Below are 26,865 nucleotides of genomic sequence, written 5' to 3'. Positions count from 1 at the left end.
ACAGTGACATGCTTAACATCCCAGTTCCCAGCACAAATTCACCACAACCTCCCCTAATATCTGCACACTGTTACCAATTTACTGTATTAGTCTGTTTTCATGCTGCTGATAAAGACATACCTGAGACTAGGAAGAAAAAGAGGTTTAACTGGACTTACAGTTCCCCATGGCTGTGGAGGCCTCAGAATCATGGCAGGAGGTGAAAAGCACTTCTTACATGGCAGCAGCAAGAGAAAATGAGAAAGATGCAAAAGTGGAAACCCCTGATAAAACCATCAGATCTCATGAGACTTCTTCACTACCATGAGAATAGTATGGGGGAAACTGGCCCCATGATTCAAACGATCTCCCGCTGGGTTCTGTCCACAACATATGGGTATTATGGGAGTACAATTCAAGATGAGATTTAGGTGGGGACACAGAACCAAACCATATCACTGGCCATGTGGTAGAAAAGAGGAGTCCATTTTCAGGGGAGGAATTCAAGCAGGCTGCAGAAATTTTCACAAGTGAAAAGCAGCCAAGCACTAACAGCCAAGACAATGGGGGAAAGGCTTTGAAGTAATTTCAGAGTACTTTGCAGCATACCCTCCCATTGCAGTCTTCCTAGGAGGGAAGAACGGTTTCATGGGCCAGGCCCAGGGCCCCACTGCCCTGCACAGCTTCACAACACTACTCCCTGCTTCCCAGCCACTCCAGCTCCAACTAAGCCTCAAAGAGGCCCAGGTACAGCGCAAGTCACTGCTTCAGAGGGTGCAAGTCATAAGCTTTGGCAGTTTCCACATGGTGTTAAGCCTGCAGATGCACAGAGTGTAAGAGGTGAGCCTTGCTGCAAGATTGGAGCCCTCATTAGACACCCCACACAGACTCCCCATTGGGGGACTGCCTAGTGAAGCTGTGAGAAAAGGGTCACCATTTTCCAGACCCCAGAATGGTGGATCCACTGAGAGTTTGCACCCTGTGCCTGAAAAGCCACAAGCACTTAACACCAGCACATGAGAGTAGCCATTAGGGCTGAACCCTAATGGCAAAGCCACAGGGGCAGAGTTGCCCAAGACCTTGGGAGCCCACCTCTCAAACCAGTGTACTCTGGATATGGGACACAGAGTCGAAGAAGATTCTTTTGGAGCTTTAAGATGTAATGACTGCCCTGCTGGATTTTGGGATTGCATGAGGCCTGTATCTCCTTTCTTTTGGCCAATTTCTCCCTTTTGGAATGGGAATGTTTACCCAGTACTTGTACTCCCATTGTATGTTGGAATTAATTAACTTGCTTTGGATTTTGCAGTCTCATAAGTGAAAGGGACTTCCCTTGTCTCAGATGAGATTTTGGACTTTGGACTTTTGGGTTAAGGCCGAAACAAGTTAAGACTTTGGGGACTATTGGAAAGGTATGATTGTATTTTGCAGTGTGAGAAGGATATGAGATTTAGGGGACCAGATGCAGAAAGATATGTTTTGGATCTGTGTTCCTACCAAATCTCATGTCAAACTGTAATCTCCAGTGTTGGAGATGGGGCCTGATGGTAGGTGATTGGAACGTGGTGGTAGATTTCTTTTTTTTTTTTTGAGACGTAGTCTTGCTCTGTCGCCCAGGCTGGAGTGCAGTGGTGCGATCTAGGCTCACTGCAAGCTCTGCCTCCTGGGTTCACACCACTCTCCTGCCTCAGCCTCCTGAGTAGCTGGGACTACCGGTGCCCGCCACCATGCCCGGCTAATTTTTAGTCTTTTTCAGTAGAGACGGGGTTTCACCATGGTCTCGATCTCCTGACCTCATGATCCACCTGCCTTGGCCTCCTAAAGTGCTGGAATTACAGGCGTGAGCCACCGAGCCCAGCCATGTGGGGGTAGATTTCTGAGTGGTTTAGCAACAACCTCTCCACAAAAAGTAAATTCAAAAACAGGAAGAAGCGACTTTTATACGAATGTGCAGATATCAACATAAGGACACAGGAAACAAAAAATCAATGAAATATGACACCTTGAAAGAAACATAATAATTCTCCGGTAAATTAAGATCTCCAGTAGATCTTAATAAAAAAGAAATTCTCAAAATCTCAGATAAAGAATTGAAGATACTGATTTGAAAGAAGCTCAGTGAGATACAAGAGAAATCTGAAAAACAACAAAAAGAAATCAGAAAAACAAATCAGTATATGAATGAGAAAAATACCGAAGAGATAGATAAGTTTTAGAAGAACGGAAGACAAATTCTAGAACTTAAGGACTCATTGAGGAGAAACACAATGATATCTTTGACAATAGACTAGATCAAGTGGAAGAAAAAAAAACTCAACTCTTAAAGACAGATCTTTTGAAATAATTCAGTCGGACAAATATAAAGATAAAAATAATAGAAAAGAATGAGGGAAGGCTTCACGACACTTGTGACACCTTAAAATTACTGAAAATTCAAATTATCAGTGTTCCCAAGGGTGAAGAAAGCACAAAAGGATTAGAAAACCCATTTCATGAAATAGTCAATGAAAACTTTCTTTTCCTTTTTTTTTTGAGATGGAGTCTTGCTCCGTCATCCAGGATGGGGTGCAGTGGTGCAATCTTAGCTCACTGCAACCTCTGTCTCCCGGGTTCAAGCAATTCTTCTGCTTCAGCCTCCCAAGTAGCTGGGATTACAGGTGCGTGCCACCATGCCTGGCTAATTTTTGTATTTTTAGTAGAGATGGGTTTTCATCATATTGGCCAGGCTGGTCTCAAACTCCTGACCTCGTTATCCACCTTACTGGCCTTCCAAAATGATGAGATTACAGGTGTGAGCCACCGCACCCAGCCTAGATGAAAACTCTCTAAGTCTAGCAAGAGATATAAATATCCACTTACTGAAAGATCGATGATCCCCAAGCAGATACAAAACAAATAGTCACCATGGCACATTATACTCAGACTATCTAAAGTCAAAGATAAAGAATTATAAAAACAGCAAGAGGAAAGCATCTAGTCACCTATAAAGGAAATCGTATCAGCCTAACAATGAATTTCTCAGCAAAAACATTACAGACTAGAAGAGAATGGGCTAAAATATTCAATGTGCTAAAAGAAAAAAAGAACATGATATCCAGCAATGTTCTCCTTTCTAAATGAAGAAGAAATAAAGTCTTTCTCAGACAAGTAGATACTGAGGGAATTTGTTACCACTAGACTGGTCTTACATGAATTGCTCAAGGAAGTCTTAAACCTGGAAACAAATGGACAAGATTTACCAACAGGAAAACACATGAATGTATAAAACTCATTGGTAAAGAACTAACACAAAGGAAAAAGATAAAAGACTCAAAGTGTACCACTACAGACATCTACCAAAACAACAAAGATGAACAATAACAGAAGAAAGTCAAATATAAAACAACCAGAAAACAATTAACAATATGACAGGAACAAAGCCTTACCTAGCAATAATAACACTGACTGTAAATGGACTAAGTTTTCTTAGTCCATACTATATAATTATATAGTATGACTGAATTGATTTTTAAAATGATCCAAATATATGCTCCCTTCTAGAAACACACGGTACCAGTATAGGCACATATAGACTAAAAGTAAAGAGACAGAAAAAGATATTCTACACAGATGAAAACCAAAAGCAAGCAGAAATAGCTGTACTTAGATAAAATAGGCTTTAAGCCAAAAACAGTTCTAAAAAGATGGAAAACGTCATTATATAATGATAAAGGAATATATCCAGTGAAATGATATAACAATTTTTAAAAATCTAAGTACATATGAACCCAATATTGGAGCACAAAGATCCATAAAGTAAATATTTCTAGATCTAAAGAGAGACATAGACTGCAATACAATAATAGTGGGAGAGTCAAAAACCCCACTGTCAGTACTAGACAGATCATCTAGACAGATAACAAAATCCCCCAAATTTAAACTGTACTACAGACCAAATTGACCTAATACACATTTATAGAATATTGTAGCCAAAAACTGCAGAAGATACATTCTTTTCATTAGCACATAGAACATCCCCCAGTATATATTAGGCCACAAAACAAGTCTCAACAAATAAAAACAAATGATAATAATTTCTACTATCCACCCTCAGACCACAATGGAATAAAAATAAATCAATACTAATAAGAACTTTGGAAAATATACAAATACATGAAAACTAAACAACATGCTCCTGAATGACCATTGGGTTGAAAAAGAAATTAAGATGGAAATAAAAAAAAATTCTTAAAACAAATGGAAACATAAACTAAAACCTGTGAGACACAGTAAAACCAGTGCTAACAGGAACGTTTATAGCAATAAATTCCTGTATCAAAAAATTCCTGTAGAAAGATAACATGTTAACAACTTAATATACCCTACAGAACTACAAAACTAAGAACAAACCAACCCAAAATTAACATTATAAAATAAATAAAAAAGATCAGAGCAGAACTAAATGAAATAGAGACTAAAAAAAATACACAAGATCAAAGAAACAAAAAATTGGTTCCTTGAAATAAGTAAAATTGAGAAATCATTAAGCAGACTAACCAAGAAGAGAGAATATCCAAATAAACTAAATCAGAATGAAAAAGGAAATATAACAACTGATTACAGAAATACAAAGATCACCAAAGACGATTATAAACAACAATATGCTGACAAACTGAACTATCTGAACAATCTAGAGTAAATGGGTAAGTTCCTGGAAACATGCAACCTAACAAAAGTGAATCAGGAAGAAATAGAAAACCTGGGCAGGCCGATATAAGTAGCAATATTGAATCAGTAATAAAAACTGTTCCATCTGAGAGAAGTGCTTGAAGGAGCTGATGGAGCTGAAAGCCAAGTTTCGAGAACTATGTGAAGAATGCAGAAGCCTCAGTGGCCATTGCGATCAACTGGAAGAAAGGGTATCAGTGACGGAAGATGAAATGAATGAAATGAAGTGAGAAGGGAAGTTTAGAGAAAAAAGAATAAAAAGAAATGAACAAAGCCTCCAAGAAATATGGGACTATGTGAAAAGACCAAACCTACGTCTGATTGGTGTACCTGAAAGTGACGGGGAGAATGGAACCAAGTTGGAAAACACTCTGCAAGATATTATCCAGGAGAACTTCCCCAATCTAGGAAGGCAGGCCAACATTCAGATTCAGGAAACACAGAGAGTGCCACAAAGATACTCCTCGAGAAGAGCAACTCCAAGACACACAATTGTCAGATTCACCAAAATTGAAATGAAGGAAAAAATGTTAAGAGCAGCCAGAGAGAAAGGTCAGGTTACCCACAAAGGGAAGCCCCTCAGACTAACAGCTGATCTCTTGGCAGGAACTCTACAAGCTAGAAGAGAGTGGGGGCCAATATTCAACATTCTTAAAGAAAAGAATTTTCAACCCAGAATTTCATATCCAGCCAAACTAAGCTTTGTAAGTGAAGGAGAAATAAAATACTTTACAGACAAGCAAATGCTGAGAGATTTTGTCACCACCAGGCCTGCCCTAAAAGAGCTCCTGAAGGAAGCACTAAACATGGAAAGGAACAACGGGTACCAGCCACTGCAAAAACATGCCAAATTGTAAAGACCATTGAGGCTAGGAAGAAACTGCATCAACTAATGAGCAAAATAACCAGCTAACATCATAATGACAGGATCAAATTCACACATGACAATATTAATTTTAAATGTAAATGGGCTAAATGCTCCAATCAAAAGACTCAGACTGGCAAATTGGATAAGGAGTCAAGACCCATCAGTGTGCTGTATTCAGGAAACCCATCTCATGTGCAGAGACACACATAGACTCAAAATAAAGGGATGGAGGAAGATCTACCAAGCAAATGGAAAACAAAAAAAGGCAGGGGTTGCAATCCTAGTCTCTGATAAAACAGACTTTAAACCAACAAAGATCAAAAGAGACAAAGAAGGCCATTACATAATGGTAAAGGGATCAATTCAACAAGAAGAGCTAAGTATTCTAAATATATATGCACCCAATACAGGAGCACCCAGATTCATAAAGCAAGTCCTGAGTGACCTACAAAGAGACTTAGACTCCCCACACAATAATAATGGGAGATTTTAACACCCCACTGTCAACATCAGACAGATCAATGAGACAGAAAGTTAACAAGGATACCCAGGAATTGAACTCAGCTCTGCACAAAGTGGACCTAACAGACATCTACAGAACTCTCCACCCGAAACCAACAGAATATACATTCTTTTCAGCACCACACCACACCTATTCCAAAATTGACCACATAGTTGGAAGTAAAGCTCTCCTCAGCAAATGTAAAACAACAGAAATTATAAAAAACTGTCTCTCAGACCACAGTGCAATCAAACTAGAACTCAGGATTAAGAAACTCACTCAAAACCGCTCAACTACATGGAAACTGAACAACCTGATCCTGAATGACTACTGGGTACATAACGAAATGAAGGCAGAAATAAAGATGTTCTTTGAAACCAACGAGAACAAAGACATAACATACCAAAATCTCTGGGACACATTCAAAGCAGTGTGTAGAGGGAAATTTATAGCACTAAATGCCCACAAGAGAAAGCAGGAGAGATCCAAAATTGACACCCTAACATCACAATTAAAAGAACTAGAAAAGCAAGAGCAAACACATTCAAAAGCTAGCAGAAGGCAAGAAATAACTAAAATCAGAGCAGAACTGGAGGAAATAGAGACACAAAAAATCCTTCAAAAAATTAATGAATCCAGGAGCTGGTTTTTTGAAAAGATAAACAAAATTGATAGACCACTAGCAAGACTAATAAAGAAGAAAAGAGAGAAGAATCAAATGGACGCAATAAAAAATGATAAAGGGGATATCACCACCGATCCCACAGAAATACAATCTACCATCAGAGAATACTACAAACACCTCTGCGCAAATAAACTAGAAAATCTAGAAGAAATGGATAAATTCCTCGACAAATACACCCTCCCAAGACTAAACCAGGAAGAAGTTGAATCTCTGAATAGACCAATAACTGGTTCTGAAATTGTGGCAGTAATCAATAGCTTACCAACCAAAAAGAGTCCAGGACCTGATGGATTCACAGCCGAATTCTACCAGAGGTACAAGGAGGAACTAGTAGCATTCCTTCTGAAACTATTCCAATTGATAGAAAAAGAGGGAATCCTTCCTAACACCTTTTATGAGGCCAGCATCATCCTGATACCAAAGCCTGGCAGAGACACAACCAAAAAAGAGAATTTCAGACCAATATCCTTGATGAATATCGATGCAAAAATCCTCAATAAAATACTGGCAAACCGAATCCAGCAGCACATCAAAAAGCTTATCCACCATGATCAAGTGGGCTTCATCCCTGGGATGCAAGGCTGGTTCAACATACACAAATCAATAAACGTAATCCAGCATATAAACAGAACCAAAGACAAAAACCACATGATTATCTCAATACATGCCAAAAAGGCCTTTGACAAAATTCAACAACCCTTCATGCCAAAAACTCTCAACAAATTAGGTATTGATGGGATGTATCTCAAAATAATAAGAGCTATCTATGACAAACTGACAGCCAATATCATACTGAATGGGCAAAAACTGGAAGCATTCCCTTTGAAAACTGGCACAAGATAGGGATGCCCTCTCTCACCGCTCCTATTCAACATAGTGCTGGAAGTTCTGGCCAGGGCAATCAGGCAGAAGGAAATAAAGGGTATTCAATTAGGAAAAGAGGAAGTCAAATTGTCCCTGTTTGCAGATGACGTGATTGTATATCTAGAAAACCCCATCGTCTCAGCCCAAAATCTCCTTAAGCTGATAAGCAACTTCAGCAAAGTCTCTGGATACAAAATCAATGTACAAAAATCACAAGCATTCTTGTACACCAATAACAGACAAACAGACAGCCAAATGATGAGTGAACTCCCATTCACAATTGCTTCAAAGAGAATAAAATACCTAGGAATCCAACTTACAAGGGACGTGAAGGACCTCTTCAAGGAGAACTATAAACCACTGCTCAATGAAATAAAAGAGGATACAAACAAATGGAAGAACATTCCATGCTCATGGGTTGGAAGAATCAATATCATGAAAATGGCCATACTGCCCAAGGTAATTTATAGATTCAATGCCATCCCCATCAAGCTACCAATGACTTTCTTCACAGAATTGGAAAAAACTACTTTAAAGTTCATATGGAACCAAAAAAGAGCCCACATCGCCAATTCAATCCTAAGCCAAAAGAACAAAGCTGGAGGCATCACACTACCTGACTTCAAACTATACTACAAGGCTACACTAACCAAAACAGCATGGTACTGGTACCACAACAGAGACATAGATCAATGGAACAGAACAGAGCCCTCAGAAATAATGCCGCATATCTACAACTATCTGATCTTTGACAAACCTGACAAATACAAGCAATGGGAAAAGGATTCCTATTTAATAAATGGTGCTGGGAAAACTGGCTAGCCATATGTAGAAAGCTGAAACTGGATCCCTTCCTTAAACCTTATACAAAAATTAATTCAAGATGGATTAAAGACTTGCATGTTAGACCTAAAACCATAAAAACCCTAGAAGGAAACCTAGGCAATACCATTCAGGACATAGGCATGGGCAAGGACTTCATGTCTAAAACACCAAAAGCAATGGCAACAAAAGCCAAAATTGACAAATGGGTTCTAATTAAACTAAAGAGCTTCTGCACAGCAAAAGAAACTACCATCAGAGTGAACAGGCAATCTACAAAATGGGAGAAAATTTTTACAACCTACTCATCTGACAAAGGGCTAATATCCGTAATCTACAATGAACTCAAACAAATTTACAAGAAAAAAACAAACAACCCCATCAAAAAGTGGGCAAAGGACATGAACAGACACTTCTCAAAAGAAGACATTTATGCAGCCAAAAAACACATGAAAAAATGCTCATCATCACTGGCCATGAGAGAAATGCAAATGAAAACCACAATGAGATACCATCTCACACCAGTTAGAATGGCCATCATTAAAAAGTCAGGAAACAACAGGTGCTGGAGAGGATGTGGAGAAATAGGAACACTTTTACACTGTTGGTGGGATTGTAAACTAGTTCAACCATTGTGGAAGTCAGTGTGGCGATTCCTCAGGGATCTAGAACTAGAAATACCATTTGACCCAGCCATCCCATTACTGGATATATACCCAAAGGATTATAAATCATGCTGCTATAAAGACACATGCACACATATGTTTATTGCGGCACTGTTCACAATAGCAAAGACTTGGAACCATCCCAAATGTCCAACAACGACAGACTGGATTAAGAAAATGTGGCACATATAAACCATGGAATACTATGCAGCCATAAAAAATGATGAGTTCATGTCCTTTGTAGGGACATGGATGAAACTGGAAACCATCATTCTCAGTAAACTATCGCAAGGACAAAAAACCAAACACTGCATGTTCTCTCTCAGGTGGGAATTGAACAATGAGAACACACGGACACAGGAATGGGAACAGCACACTCCGGGGACTGTTGTGGGGTAGGGAGAGGGGGGAGGGACAGCATTAAAAGATATACCTAATGCTAAATGACGAGTTAATGGGTGCAGCACACCAACATGGCACATGGATACATATGTAACAAATCTGCACATTGTGCACATGTACCCTAAAACTTAAAGTATAATAATAATAATAATAAATTAATTACTCCAAAAAAAAACTGTCTCAACAAAGAAAAGGTCAGGACTAGATGGATTCACAACAAAATTCTACCAAGTATGCAAAGAACTAATTCCAATCCTGAAACTATTCCAAAACATTGAAGAACAGGGTTCTTCTTAACTCATTCTATAAGGCCAAGATCCCCTTGATAACAAAACCAGATAAGGATACAACAACAACAAAAACAAAACTACTGGTCAATATTCTTGATGAACAAAGACACAAAATCCTCAACAAAATGTTAGCTAACTCAACAGCACACAAAAATATAATACACCACGATTGAGTGGGATTTATACCAGAGATGCGTGGATGGTTCAACATATACAAATCAGTAAAGGTGGTAACTCAAATTAATGGAATGAAGGACAAAAATAATCATCTCAATAGACACAGAAAAAGAATTTGATAAAGTTCAACATTCCTTCATGATAACAATCTCTCAACAAACTAGGCACAGAAGAAACATACCATAAAATAACAAATCCACACCTAATGTCATACTGAAGGAGGAAATGCTGAAAGCCTTTCCTCTACAAACTGGAAGAAGACAAGAATGCCCACCTTCATCATTCCTATTCAACACAGTACTGGACGTCCACCCAGGGCAATCAAACAAGAAAGAAATAAAAGGCATCCAAATTGGAAAAGAGGAGTCAAATTATCCCTCTTTGCTGATATGATCTTATATCTAGAAAAACCTAATTGCTCCATAAAAAAACTCTCAGATTTGATAAATGAATTTAGTAAGACGGAGGATACAAAATTAATGTACAAAAGTCAGGAGCATTTCTGTACACCAATGATGTAGCTGAGAAGGAAAGCAAGAAGGCAATCTCTTTTACGATAGTGCAATATGTATACACATGCATATATATATACATATATATATATATAGAGAGAGAGAGATAAACACATATATGTATATACATATATATAGTAATAAATATGTATATATATGAATAAATTTAACCAAGGAGGTAAAAGTTCTCTATAAGGAGAGTACTATTTACTGACTGATAAAAGAAATAGTCAATGATACAAACAAATAGAAAAATATCCTATGTTCATGGATCATAAGAAATAATATCATTTAAATGACTCTACCAACCAAGGCAACCTGCAGATTCAATGCAATGCCTACCAAAATACTGACATCATTCATCACAGAATAAGAAACGGCAAACTTAAAGCAATTCTGAGCAAAAAGAGCCAAGCTGGAGGCATCACATTACCTGACTTCAAAATATACTACAAGGCAACAGTAACCAAAGCAGTATGGTATTGGTATAAAAACAGACACGCAGACTAATGGAATAGAATAAAGAACTCAGAAATAAAACCACATATTTACAGTCAACTGAGCTTTGACAAAGCCAAAAAGAACTTACACTGGAGAAAGAACATCCTCTTCAATTAATGGTGCTGGGAAAATTGAATTGAATAGAATGAAACTGGACCCCTATCTATCACCATATATAAAAATCAACTCAAAGTGGCCTAAAAACTTACATGTAATATCTGGAACTGTAAAAATATTAAAAGAAAATCTAAGGAAAACTACTGAACATTGGGCTAGGCAGAGAATTTATGACTAAGATGTCAAAAGTACTGGCAGCACAAACAAAAATGGACAAGTGGTACTTAATTACACTAAAAAGCATCTGCACAGAAAAATAAATAATCAACAGAATGAAGAAACAACTTTTGAACTGGAGAAAATATTTTCGGATTATTCATCTGACAGATGACTAACTTCCAGAATATACAAGGAACTCAAACAACTTAGGAAAAAAAAAAATGTTCCCATTTAAAAAAAAAAAAATGAGAAAGAACATGAATAGACATTTCCCACAGGAAGACACACGTTCAGCCAGCAAGTATATTAAAACACGCTCAATATCATAACCATCACGGAATGCAAATCAAAACCACAATGTTATCATCTTACCCCAGTCAGAATGGCTATTATCAAAAAGACAAAAGATAACAGAGACCGGCGAGGATGTGGAGAAAAAGGAAATTTTATGCACTGTTGGTGGAAATGTAAACTACTAAAGCTACTATGGAAAACAGTATAAAGATTTCAAAAAAAAAAAACCTGAAAATATACTTATCATTTGATCCAGCAGCTCCACTACTGGGTATCCATCCAAAGGAAAAGAAATCAATATATCAAAGGGATTCCTGCACTCAGATGTTTATTTCAAGACTATTCACAATAGCAAACATATGGAATCAACCTAAATGTTTGCCAATGGATAAATGGATGCAGAAAATGTGGTGTATATATGCACAATAAAATATTATTTGGCCATAAAAGTAATGATATCATTTCATTTGCAGCAACATGAATGGAACTGGAGGTCATTATCTTAAGTGAGATAAACAAGGCACAAAAAGACAAATATTGCATGTTCTTATTTACATGTGAAAGTAAAGTATTTGACCACATGGAGGTAGAGAGTAGAAAGATGGATAACAGAGCCTGAGAAGAATAAGTGGGGAAAGGAGGATGAAGAGAAGTGGGTTAATGGGTACAAACATACAGTTAGAGAGAAGGAATAAATTCAGTGTTTGATAGTAGAGTAAGGTGACTATAGTTAATATAAATGTATTACACTCAGGTGATGCCCTCCCTAAATGCCTTGACTTGATCACTACACATTATATCTATGTAACAATGTTTCACATTTACTCCACAAATTTGTTCAAATAAAAGAAAGTTTGTCTTAAAAAATCACATACAAAAGAACCTCAGACAATTAAATTAACTAAAAAATTAGTTTTCTAGTTTACAGCTGGTCACTCCTGCTTGCTGTCATAATAAGCCAATTCTTTGGAGTTTTTAAACTCAGGGACTTGATATGTAAATTATAGTATTTCATGAAATGGAGACATGAAAACTGGTATTGGAAGGAAATACTCAGCAACAATAAGCTTCCAGATTCTAATTTCAAACTAATTACATTAAGTTGGATGGCTAATCTAAGAAAATTAGCTCTCCCTCAACCATGTAATGAAATAAAAAAACATTAATTTTTTATTTGGATAAATGTGATTCAAAAATTTTTATTAATACAAAGTAAACGTGAAATATGGCTATAATAAGAATATGCAGTAAACACCTTCTCACAAATAGACCTTGTAAAATGACTGGATGCAATGATTCCTTCTAGTACTAATAATGTATGATTCTTTTGACAATGAACCCTTTTTATGGAGAATTAATTAAGATGTAAAAACGAAGTTTTAAACTTTGCCTTATTTTACAGTTCCTTTCACATCATTAAAAAATGTGTGTGTGATAATTTCATTTGTTTATTGGGGCTACTCTTTAAATTATATTAAAAGCAGCATTCAGCAAATAAGGTATATTTATTAACATTTGGAAATGAAATTGTGAAAAATAAAGAAAATCAAAATAATGGTTAAACAGTTGACAGCAATTATATTTAATTTATAATAAAAATAAACCATATCACAACAAATTCTCTGTTCTAGTTTTGTAGTATGCTAAGGTAGGCCTTCCTCTAAGTTCAAATTCTGTCTCTATCTAGCTTGTCACTCTAGGAAAGAAACTAATTCTTTTTGGCCTGCATTTACTTAAAATAAGATAAAAGGTTTGGTCCAAATAGGCCATACATTATTTTTCAGATATTTTAGGTAAACTTTATTTTCAGATAATTTAGATTTACACTCAGCTGTGAGAAATAATACAGAGAGATCTTGTGTATCCTTTGTCCAGGTTATTCTAATGATAATATATTGCAAAACTATAGTACAGTACTATAGTACAATCAGGATATTAATAATATAGTCAAAATACAGAATAATTTGATTACGACAAGAATCCTTCATCTTGCTGTTTTATAAGCACATCCTCTTCTAGCCTGCCCTCACCATTTCCTTAACCTCTGGCAATCACTAATTGTTCTCCATTTCTATAATTTTGCTATTTTAAGAATGTTATAGAAATTGAATCATAGAGTACACAGGCTTTTGAGAAAGACTTTTTGCATTCCCTAATCTCTGGAGAGTCATCCACATTGTTGTGTGTCTAATAGTTCATGCCTTTTTATTGCTAAGTAATGTCCTTTCACACATTTTCTGGATGGCTTGTAGTTTTGGGCTATTATGAATAAGCCTCTATAAATATTTGTGTATAGGTTTTTGTGTGAACATTTTAAGTTTTGATTTCTCTGGGATAAATGTCCAAGTATTTCATAGAACAGCTGCATGTTTAGCTTCTTATAAAAGTGCCAAACTGTTTTTCCTGAATGGTCATACCATTTTATATCTCCATCAGCTATGTGTGAATGATGTACTTTTTCCCCATTCTTACCAGCATTTGGTGATTTTATTGTAGCCTGATAATTCTGTAGTAATATCTTATTTTGATTTTAATTTGCATTTCCCTAATGGACACCAATGTTTAACATCTTTTCACATGCTTACTTTCCATCTGTATATCCTCTTCAATGAAATGCATCTTGTTGTCTTTTGTTCGTGTTCTAATTTGATTGTTTTCATATTGTTGAGTGTTGAATGATTTTTTACTAGTTATTTGTCTGATATGTGATTTGCAAATACTTTCTCCCAGTCTTTTCATCCCTAATTTGATAAAGAGCATCTAAACAAAATACAGATATTTTACTTTATGATAAAAAAATGCTTTCTTAAGACATGGAACAAAGCACTTATACATAGAAAAATGTTTTCAAAAGTTCAATGTATCATTTTCCCCCATTTTAAATCCTGCTATGGATGTCAATTCTAAGAACTCTTTTCCTAGCCCTACATCCTGAAGATTTCCCATGTGTTTTTTTTCTAAATGTTTTATAGTTGTATTTTTATATCTAAGTCCATGATGAATTTTCAGTTAATTTTTACATAGAGTGTGAGGTTTAGCTCAAGGTGCATTTTATTTGCCTATGAAAGTCCAATTGCACCAGCACTCTCTGAAAACAAAACAAAACAAAACAAAACAAAACGAAACAAAACAAAACAAAACAAAACCTTCTTCCCCCTATTGTACTGCTTTTGCAGCATTGACAAACACTAGCTGAGCATATTTCTGTGTGTTAATTTATATGTTCGCTCTTCCATTGACCTATTGTCTATCCCTCCACCAAAACTAAAGTCTTCATTAGTAAAGGTATCTAATAAGTCTTGAAACAGGGTAGATGAATTACTTTCACTTCACTGCTCTTTTTTTGAAATTGTTTTAGCGATTCTAGTTCCTTTGCTTTCCCATATAAAGTTTAGAATAATCTTGTCTATATCTACAAACAACCTTGCTATAATTTTGACAGGAATTGTGTTAAAAAGAACTGAAAATAGTATCTCTCCATTTATTTATAGATTCTATCATTTCTTTTATCAGCAGTTTGTTGCATATGAATTTTCAGCATACAAATTTCACTTCTTAGTTTAGACTTATACCTATGTATTCCACTTCTTTTAGCAATTGTAAATTTTTGTATCCATATGTTCACTACTAGTATACAGCAATACAATTGATCCATGTATGTTAATTATGTATTCTGCCACCTGGCTAAACTCATTTATTAAATGCAGAAATTGTTTTAGACTCAAAATTTTCTACTTAGACAATCATGCCATCTGCATATAAGCACAGTTTTATTTCTTTTTTTACAATCTGCAAATTTATTATATGCTTTTTTGTCTTGCTGCAATGGCTAGAGCTTCTATGGCTGTGTTTCATATGAGCCAAGAGAGTGAAAAGCTTTGCTTAGTTGCATATCTTAGGAGGAAAGCATACATTTTTTCTACCATAAAGTAAAATATCTGTATTTTGTTTAGATGCTCTTTATCAAATTGAGGAAGTTCTTTCTATTCCTATTTTTCTGAGAGTTTTAAACAATGAGTGTGTGTTCATTCTTTAAGTTATTTTTAAAGCATTGACTGGTATTATCACGTTTCTTCTTTAGATTTTCCATGTGGTTAATTATATCATTGGATTTTTGAATGTTGAGCAAAATGTGCATCCTTGGGACAAACTACTCTTAATCTTTGCATATAATTCTTCTAATGCATATGATGGTTATTACTGAGCATCAACTTTATTGGATTGAAGGATGCAAAGTATTGAACCTGTGTGTATCTGTGAGGGTGCTGCCAAAGGAGATTAACATTTGAGTCAGTGGGCTGGAAAAGGCAGACCCACCTTTAATCTGGATGGGCACCATTTAATCGGCTGCTGGTGCAGCCAGAATATAAAGCAGACAGAAAAACGTGAAAAGGCTAAACTGGCTTAACCTCCCAGCCTACATCTTTCTCCTGTGCTGGATGCTTCCTGCCCTTGAACATTGGACTTCAAGTTTTTCAGCTTTGGGACTATGACTGGCTTCCTTGCTCCTCAGCTTGCAGCTGGGCCTATTGTGGCACCTTGTGATTGTGTGAGTTTAATACTCCTTAATAAACTTCCAATATATATATTAGCTCTATCCATCTAGAGAACCCTGAATAATATAATGCATTACTGGGTTATATTTCCTTAGGAATTTTTACATTTATGTTCCTGAGGAATTCAGATCTCTAGTGTTTTTTTTTTTTTTTTCATTGTCTAAGTCTGGTTTTGGTATCAGAGAAATACTAGTTTCACAAAATGAAGTAGAAAGTGTTTCTGTCTCTCTTATTTTTCACTGGAATGGATTGTACAGAATAGCATTAATTCCTGTTTAAACATTTTATAGAATTCTCCAGTGAAACCATCTACACCTGGAGATTTATCTTTTAATAACTTTTAATTTATAAATTTAATTTCCTTTATAGTTACCAGGCTATTAAAATAATCTATTTAATAATGAGTGATTTGTGGTAATATTGTTCCTAAATAATTGATCCAATTTATTTGTATTTTTGAATTTGTGTGTGTAAAGTTCTTTATAGGATTCTCTTATTCTTTTGATATTCAGAGAGTCTGTAGTGAAATCTGCTGGTTCTCATTCTAAATATTGGTAACTTGTGTCTTCTCCCTCTCTTTTGTTCTTTGCCAAATTAATACAATTTGTGACTTTTACAATCTTTTAAAGAATCAGGTCTTTGCTTCATTGATTTTCTGTATTTTCCACTTCATCAATTTCTTGTCTTATTAATCTTATCTTCCTTCTGCTTAATTTGAGGTTTATTTTGATATTTTTGTTGTTCTGTGTAATTGAGATGGGAACATAGATTATTCATTTGAGACTTTCCTCTTTCCTAATGTATTAAATTAGTTACAGATTTCTTTCTTAGCACTGCTTTAGTTATATCACACAAATGTTGATATGCTCTAGTTCATTTTTATTCAATTCACAAAACTAAAAATTCATTTGTGAATCACTATTTGATGTATGGAATATTTATGAATATGATGTTTCATTTCCTAGCTTTTAAAAATTTTCTGGCTTTCTGTTACTGATCTTTAGATTGATTTCCTTATAGTCAGAGAAACGTTAAATAATTTTAATTCTTTTAAATTTTCAAGATTTATTTTATGGTCCAGGATGTGACTTAATTTGGTACATCTTCCTCAAACACTTGAAAATAATGTACATTCTGTTGTTGTGTGAGGTTCTCTGTAACTGCTCATTAGATCCCACTGGCTGATGATGTTGAGTTATTCTACATCCTTGATGATTTTCTAATTATTCTATAAATTTGAGGGAAAGTGCCAGTAAAATTTCGACTATAATTGCATATTTGTCTATTTACTCTTTTAGTTCTATCTCTTTTTGTTTCTCATTTTGCAGCTCTGTTTTTTGGTAATACACAGTTAGGATTACCATATCCTCTTGGGAACTGGTCCCTTTTATCACTATATGCCCCCCTGTGTCTCTGGTAATTTTCTTTGCATTGAGGTCTACTTTATCTGATGTAAATATAGTTACTACTGCTTTCTCTGAATAATGTTTGCATGAAAACTCTCTTTTCATTCTTTCATTTTTAGCCTGCCTATATCACCTATACCATTATGTTTGCAATGAACTTCTTGTAGACGATATGTATCTGGATTATGTTTTGTAATCCACCCTAACAACATATTTTAACTGGTGTAGTTAGACCATTTACATTTAATGTGATTTTTGATACGTTAGGGCTTAAGTACATTATTTAATCTTTTTCTTTTCTGTTACCTATCTTTTTTCTTTCTCTGTTTTCTTTTCATTGCATTTCTATGGGCTTTTAAAATGATAACATTTTAATTTCTCTATAGTGCTTTTAAGTGTATCTCATTATACAACATGTTAGTGGTTGTTGTCGGATTCACATTTTATCTGTATAACTTATCGTAGTTACCTAGCGCTATTATTTTTCCAGTTCATGTGAGGTGTAGAAACTTCACCTCCCTTTTTACATCCTCTTAACTTTCCTAGTTTAATATAATTGCCTTACATATTTCATATGCCCATATATGAAATCACATCAGATTTAAAATCACATCAGAAAGTATTTTTTCTTCTACCATCAAACATAATTTAGAAAACCAAGGATTTACTCATATGTTTGCTCATCTTGTTTTTTTTTTCCTTCCTTATGCTCCAAGTTCCCGTTTTGCATTGTTTCCTTTCCATTTACAGAACTTCCTTTAGCCATTCATTTAGGATATCTAGTAGTGGCAAACAATCTTAATTTTCATTCATCTAATAATTTTTAAAAATTTCTTTCCAATTTCTGAAGAATATTTTTCTGGATGTAGGGTCATTTGACAGGCTTTTGTTTTTTCCATTACTCAAAAAGTATTATGCAACTTCCTTCTTGCCTTCATGGTTTCTGGTGAGAAATACACTGCCATTCACATTCTCTGCTATAGGTAAGTACTTGCTTATCTCTTGTTGCTTTCAAGATTTTCCTTTTGTCTTTAGTTTTCAGAAGCTTGAATATGATGTGTCTTGGTGTGGAGTTACTTGGAATAATCCTGTTTGGAGATCACTCAGTATTTTAAATCTATAGGTTGATTTCCTTTGTCAAATTGGGAAAGTTTTCAACTAATATTCTGGGAGTGTTTTTAAGGGTGCTTATTTCTCTTTTTCCAGGACTCACATGACACACAAATGTTAGATATTTTGTTATGGTCCCACAGTCCATGAGGTTCTGTTTTGGCTTTGTTTTTGTTGGTTTATTGAGTCTATAATCTTTGTGTTGTTCAGATTGGGTGTTTTCTATTTGTCAATATTCCAGGTCATTGATTCTTTTCCTCTGTCCTCTCTATTCTGCTGTTAAGCCCATACACTAAGTCTTTCATGTGGTTACTTTATTTTTCAGTATTCTTCTATTATTATTATTATACTTTAAGTTTTAAGGTACTTGTGCACAACACGCAGGTTTGTTACATGTGTATACATGTGCCATGTTGGTGTGCTGCACCCATTAACTCGTCATTTAGCATTAGGTATATCTCCTAATGCTATATCTCCTGTTTCTTTGCTTAGATTTTCTGTTTCATTGATAAGACTTTCTACATTCTCATCTGTTTCATGTGTGTTTGTAACTGCTCATTTTATTATGTTATATGATGGCTGTTCTAAAACCTTTGTCCTATAATTATAATATCTCTGACATCTATGTGTTGGTAACTACTGACTGGCATTTCTTTTTTAGTTTAAGAAACCTGTTTCTTGGTATGAACAGTGATTTTCATTTTATGAAATACTGGAAATTATTTAAATTTTCTGCTTTAGGTGGCTTCATCAGATGCAATTCCAGTAGGAGACTGAGGGTGGAAATGCACTGCCCCCTTATTGCCTGGTAAGTATAGAAGCTCAGCATTCTAATTTGGCAGGGTTGAATGTTCTCATTCAGTATTCTAATTTGGCAGGGTTGAGTGGTCCTCACTGTCACCATGGAAGAAGGAGGACTATTAATACAACATGATACTGTTAATAAAGTAGTGAATTCCAGTCTTGTGCCTTACTAAAAAAGGTTTCATCTTTCAAAATCTCAATTTCAAAGAAGTACTAAAAAGATAAAATACAATGAACAGATAGAGTAAAGGCCCCAATAAGAGCAGATGAACTCTAGAGGAGGCCACAGCTATGGGAGTAATATAGCATGATGAGATAAATGTAGCAATAAGAATTACAAGTCTTAGATTTTAGTCCTGATTCTACTGACTACTTAGTTTTGCAACTTTGGGCAACTTACTTCAACGTCTCCAGTCTTGGTTTTTTAAAATAGGAGGAGAGTTGTATGAGATAGGCCATAACTTATTTCCCATTTTAACACTCTATGCTAAACTATTTAAAATGAGAATTACATAAGATGGCATATCAAAAATTCTGCATACATATAACATCAGTGTTATAAATATAGTCATCATTATAATTAGTACTGATAAAACCTCATAGTTAAGATAGTGAAAGTATAACAAAATTTTGAGGAAACGTCCTTTTTCAGCTCATGAAGGTGATGCCAACTTATAGTTGGGAGATATCTGGGAACTTCTCAAAGACAAGACTTCCTCTACCTGCAGCAGAATCACTTGGTATACTTGATAAATATAGATTCCCTGAGCCCCAGCCCCAATTGATAAGAGCTTTTAAAAGGCATCCTGTATGATTTTTATGCACATTAATGATTGTGAACCACTGCTTAGGCTTCAAGAAATTATTTTCAATCTTTTTTTATTTTTTTATTATACTTTAAGTTTTAGGGTGCATGTGCACAACAAGAGAAAATAGAGTTGATATGCTATATCCAAAGAGAACAATCAATTACAGTTATGATAAAAAAGAAATGGGGTCTATGCTTATAAGCTGGCAAACTTATATTTTAAATATTAATTTAACAAATTTGGATAGGGATCAAAGAATATAAAACAAATGGCACAAATCTATAAGAAGGCCAATATTTAGAATGAACTCTGACTCTGAAACATTTCAAAGGACCTCAAGGAAATTTATTTCTATGGGTAAGGCAGGAAAGAATAATAATTAAGTTTACTTCTTTATGTAGGTGGTAAAAGGTTTTTATAAATTATGTGTAGAAGATATTCAACAAATATCAACTTTAATCTTCTCAGTCATAGAGAAAAGAATCTTCAAGCAATCATGGTTAAAAAACACTTGAAATATGTAAATTTTATTTATTCATTCATCAGAAGTTCATATAAAATAAAATTCAAAATCAATTTGAGCTATATAAAATGTCTTATTGTGCACAAAATATTGTCTTATATTGCTAAGCATCTTTTTTCTGATGAAATGTTCCATAATGTGCACAAAATTCACAAAAGGTATTATAATGTCTAGTAGCTTAGCACATTAGCTTTCCTTTCTAGAGAACTACAGTTTAAAAAATAAAAATAAAAACTTGCTCTATTTTTTGTAACTTTTCAACGTGATCTTTTTCTTAAGGAATGTTTCATTGAGCACCTATTGTCCACTTGATGTAGGAGTCACATGAGCAAATAAAAAGGTATTTGTTCTCAAGAAGCTCAATACTGAAACTAGATAAACAAATGACATAGCAGTGATAATAATATTAGCTATCTGCTATTTTTGACAGCAGGAAAAATTAGCAAACAGATGAATTGTTTTATTTCCTATCTAAACCAATAAAATTGTTGAGGTCACATGTTTTTCCTTTATTGCAGCCATCAATGGGTTTTCCTTAAGATTCCAGATGATTAAACAACTGCTACAGGATTTAACATAGAATTTCATACATACAATTCCATTAACTTTCATTATTTTAAGTTTTTTTTTTCTCCTCTTGAGATGGAGTCTCACTCTGCCACCAGGCTGGAGTTCAGTGGCGCGACCTTGGCTCACTGCAACCTCTGCCTCCCAGGTTCAAGTGATTTCCTGCCTCAGCCTCCCTAGTAGCTGGGATCACTGGCACATGCCACCATACCCAGCTAATTTTTGTATTTTTAGTAGAGACGGAGTTTCACCATTTTGGTCAGGATGGTCTTGATCTCTTGACCTCGTGATCTGCCCACCTCGGCCTCCCGAAGTGCTGGGATTACAGGCGTGAGCCACCGTGCCTGGCCTAAGATTTTTATATAATGAACATAAGGAACTAAATTTTCAATGTATTGGAAAATCTTTTAAGGAACCATACAGATTATATTTCCTGGAGTTAAGAATATTTATTTTCATAAAATCCATCAGATTCTGCACATGTGAGGGAAACACACTTTTGCTCACCATTACTCTTTGTATTATGTGCATATTACTAAATCATATTTGAGTTTAAAATTGTAAAATAGATTAAATTATTATAAAATAAATGCATGCATAAGCAGGCATGACATTCTAATAAAAGAAATTTACATGTAAGTTTATGCTCATGACCATGAGAATTTACAGATGAAATCCTGAAGCATATTCTCATGACAAAATAAATCTATTAGTACAGCTAAGTATTTACAGACATTATTCATTTTCAAATACTTTGCTAATGCCAGAAGCAAGACAATTCCTGGCTTGTAAAACAGAACAAACCACCCTGCAACATCTGGGATACTTACACACTTTTCGCTGTCAAATACATAGCACAAATGTTTATTTGACTCAGAATCTTTGCATATGAAAGTGAATATCCTCTTGTCAGTTTTATCATCTGCACAAAAAGATATTCTATGAAGCTGGCAATTGTGTTGAACTTCCTGTGAACACAGATGGAAATAAACATAGTTGATGGGATTCTTTTTTCATTTTCTGAAATACTCGTTTGTGTTAATAACATATGACTTTAAAAGTAGAACAATCATCTGTCAATTTTTGATTTTATAATTATGTACACCCCAACCTAAAACAAAGGCAAAATGGATACAGATAGACCTCCTGATTCAGGATGAAACTAAGATATGCATTTCAATAGTGCTTAGCAAAACACAAGCATAGTACAAAATGATCAAAGATTTATGGCCTATCTGAGCTACAGTGGCTCTTGAGAAATCATATACTTTAAACTTTGCATGTTTACAGAGGAGAACAATGAGACTCAGAAAGAATAAGACACTCCCACAGTTTTACAGAATTACCAGAACTCTTTTAAGCCAGAGCAATTCTCATTTTATCTCACTGCTATTTACTAGCATTATAATTTAGAACACAGCTTTATCTGGATACGATTTCATGTGAAACACACTATAATTTCATCCTTAGTAATCTTATTAAATTTTATTTTATATAATTTCATGGTTACTCATACACTCTTGAACCTGTTCTGTTTAGGAAGCTCATCTTTGGAACTTCTGTAGCATTTTTCATGAAGCAATGAATGAATGGTATACATATCTAGACTCCAAATCACACAGTTAAATCTATTCATCAGTAGAAGACAAATACTGCAACCAGATAGATATAGTTGCAGCATATATTTACACATGCACACACACAGACACACACATACTTTAAATTATAAAACTTATAAAATAGCAGGTATACACATCATTAAAATAAAAATACTTATATAAAATAAATGTGTTTCTATAATTACTATTATTTAGTCAAAAGATGGAGCATTTGACACTTTTTATATTCATATAGATCATCCGTGTTAATTATTCATTCTTCACGGTCTTCTGAAACATGTTGGAGGCAGAAAAGAAAACCAATGTTTTTGATTATGACAAGTAGAAAAATCAACTATTCCCTTTTCTGTTGTAGTCATAAATATATTTTCCTAAGATGCACTGTAACACTAGAAATATCAATCAGAAACTCAGTTCACCAACATTATTGAGTGGGTGTTTTATAAGATTGGAGATAGAAGCAACTATAGTTTCATCTAAGGAAGGCTGGCTGAAGATCCCCCAAAAAAGCTTTATTTTAGGTTATAACTAGAAGAGTTTCTCTAAAGATGGCTTCAGACAACCTGTAGTACAAATACCTGGGGTGCTTGCTATAAAAATTTACACTGTTTTTACCTCAGTTGAATCAAAATCTCAGAGATGTTGTTCAAGATAAGAATCATTGATATGAAAACATTTAAACTTCTCAGTTCAGAGTTTGATGTGCCTGCTTGCTGAGATTTGCTCTATTACTCTGATTCAAATAACTGCTCATCAGACTGAAAATGAATATATAAAATGAGATATACAAATACTGTCCACAGCAATGCATTCTTTCCCTGCATACAATGGTAAACCAAATGGTAAGCCATCAAAGAGTTGCTTGGTAAGTATGAAAATTAAAATGAGGAAGTATATTGTATGATTGTAATGCTTACCGGCATTATTAGACAGCCTAATTCATCTGTTTAAAAACAGGGGGAACCAATTCTAAGAAGAGGTGCTTGACTTACTTAGCTTTTGATGGTGGCATCTTTCCTTTCTTATACATAGAGCATCGATGGACAATGACCATATTTGTTTGAGACTATCTTCTTTCTATCTTTTGCCTATTAGAACAGTTTCCTTTCTTCTTGTTTTTTTTTGTTTTAATGACAATATAGTCAATTAAATAACAGCTCTCTGTTACACAATAGCTCCCAAATACTGACAGGAGGTCTACACCACCTTATTAATTGTAAAAGCATGTTAATGATAAATAAAGAGAAAATATTACTGCTAAACACTATAGGAAAAAAATTCATTTCTCCATAGATGGGAGAAATTATGAGTAACATGCAAAACACAACATTCACTTAGCTGGTGCTGAAATCTACATAGTCTCTAATTTACTTACCCAACCAGTATGATCACAGAAAGTGTTTCGTTATGACCAGTGGTGAATCATCCTAATCTTTCTTTGGATTAGCAAAAGTATCTTCCTAAAACAATCTAGGGAGCTGAAACCTGTAATTTCATTATTTTTGTCAGTTATTTTATTATTATTGTGACAGATCACTATGGATTTGAAATGTAGCAATAATTTTTGGTAAGACAGGATAAAGAGACCCAGGAACACAACAATAATAATAATAAACACATAGGCTTTCATACTAATGATATTTTATAGGAGTTGGAACAAAAAATCAGTAGATGTTTTTATCCCCAATTTATCTATCTACACCACCTGTTTCTAGCACTCTATATAATCTTCATTTGGAGGACAAGTGAGAAAAGCAGAAAGGGAAAGGACACAGAAGGAAAGACAGAGGAGCCAACTGTTATTGAGATTGCTTTCACTTAATTTTCACTTTCCATTTTCAGTCATGCAAGTGAAAAAAAAATAAAGATTCTATTCTGTATAAAGACAGTCCATGTTAGATTAATAATATATTTAAAAATCCTGTCTCATATATATATATGTTTAACTATAAATAAATTTATTTTAGAAGTAGCACATTTAATTGTTTTTTCTAAATATCAACATATATCTAGAATGAAATGATTGATTTTTTTCTGTTTCACTTATGTATATGTCCTTGAATAGTAGTTCCTAAATGCATGTCTGTGAATGTCTATGAATAGGTTGTATCTGAGAACTGAGAACTGTCTCTCTCTCTCTCACTACACACACACACACACACACACACACACACACTCACACACACATACCGCAATCGGCATTCTTAGGAATGTTTTGGGGACACTGGTGCTCAGCAGAGCTTGTTAACCCCTTTTTTAGATTTCCTATATTTTTAATGCATTCAAGAAATGGTACTTTATATATATGGGTAAATAGTCATATACTCTATATTCATATGTAACATATGGTAAATAGTTGTTCTATATTAATATGCAATATAATTGAATGTATAAAATATCTCAAGGATTTTTAAACTCCAAGATTGCTCTCCAGGTTTGGTAGGAATTTAAATAGAGATGCTTCTTTTTCATTAAGAGTTTTAAAAAGTCACTTCTGGGAATAGAATTCAAGTAGGGCTCTTAAAAATTAGCTATTAGTGCTAAATGCATACCTCAGAAATTTAGAAAGATCACTAGTTAGCAATCTAATATCACACTTAGAAGAACTAGAAGAACAAATATCAACTAACCCCAAAGCTAGCAGAAGATATAACTAAAATCTGAGTGGAACTGAATGAAATTGAGAGAAAAGAATCCGTAAAAACAATAAACAAACCCAAAAGTTAATTCTTTGAAAGGATCAACAAGATCACTAGACCACTAGCTACATATACAAAGACTAAAGGAGAGAAGAGCCAAAGAAGTACAATGAGAAACAACAAAGGTGGTATTACAACTGATCCCACAGAAATACAAAAGATCCTCAGAGACTATTACGAATACCTTGAAGCTCACAAACTAGAAAATCTAGAGGAAATTGATAAATTTCTAGAAACGCATAACCTCCCAACATTGAATCAGCAAGAAACTTAAATCCTGAACAGAACAATATCAAGTTCTGAAATTGAATCAGTAATAAAAAGTCTACCAACCAAACAAAGCCCCAGAGCAGATGGATTCACAGCCAAATTCCACTATACCTACAAAGAAGAGTTGGTACCAATTCCACTGTAACCACTCCCAAAATACTGAGGAGAAGGAACTTCTGTCTAACTCATTCGACAAAACCAGCATAATTCGGATACTAAAACATGGCAAAAACACACTGAAAAAAGAAAACTATAGGCCAATATTCCGGATGTACATAGATGCAAAAATTCTCAAGAGAATACTTGCAAACTGAATGCCACAGTACATTAAAAAATTAATTCAAAACAACCAAGAAGGCTTCATTCCTGGGATGCAAGGTTTGTTCAACATATGTGAATCAATAAATACAATTCAACATAAAAACAGAATTAAGAACAAAAATCATATGATCATATCAACAGAAGTGGAAAAAGCCTTCGAAAAAATCCAGCATTCCTTCATGATAAAATCCCTGTACAAATTAGGCATTGAAGGAACATACTTCAGAATAGTACAGCCATCTATGACAAATTCAAAGCCAACATAATACTGAACTGGCAAAAGCTGGAACATTCCCCTTGAGAACTGGAACAAGACAAGGATGCCCACTCTCACCACTCCTATTCCACAGAGTGCTCAAAGTCCTTGCCAGAGGAATCAGACAGTAGAAAAAAAGAGAAGGCTTCAATATAGAAAAATAATAAGTCAAACTATACCTCTTAACTGACAATATGATTCTCTACCTAGAAGATCCTAAAGATTCCACCAAGAGCCTCCTGCAACTGATAGTAAACAACTTCAGTAAAGTTTCAAGATATAAAATCAATGTACAGAAATCAGTAGCATTTCTGTACACCAATAACATTAAAGCTGAGAGACAAATCAATAATGCAAGATCACTAGTTAGCAATAGTCAAC

The 26,865-nt window shown here is 34.7% G+C and overlaps 1 protein-coding gene across 12 annotated transcripts in view; it reads right to left on the bottom strand.

Annotated features, from left to right (window-relative positions):
• Positions 1 to 26,865, bottom strand: part of GULP1 (GULP PTB domain containing engulfment adaptor 1) — a 1,103,064-nt gene that overhangs the window by 34,323 nt on the left and 1,041,876 nt on the right. For 8 of the 12 annotated variants that reach the window (XM_063645626.1, XM_063645627.1, XM_055289964.2 and 5 more), the window contains one exon: positions 22,150 to 22,287. The exons of the other annotated variants lie outside the window; for them this stretch is intronic. In XM_063645626.1, coding sequence (XP_063501696.1) covers positions 22,150 to 22,287 — 138 coding nt within the window. The remainder of the gene's footprint in view (positions 1 to 22,149; positions 22,288 to 26,865) is intronic. 12 annotated transcript variants of the gene reach the window in all.

This window comes from Symphalangus syndactylus, chromosome 8 (genome assembly GCF_028878055.3).
Source record: "Symphalangus syndactylus isolate Jambi chromosome 8, NHGRI_mSymSyn1-v2.1_pri, whole genome shotgun sequence".
In the NCBI taxonomy this organism is placed as follows: Eukaryota; Metazoa; Chordata; class Mammalia; order Primates; family Hylobatidae; genus Symphalangus; species Symphalangus syndactylus.
The sequence above is the reverse complement of the archived record's forward strand: the minus strand, read 5'-3'. Positions and strand labels throughout refer to the sequence as shown.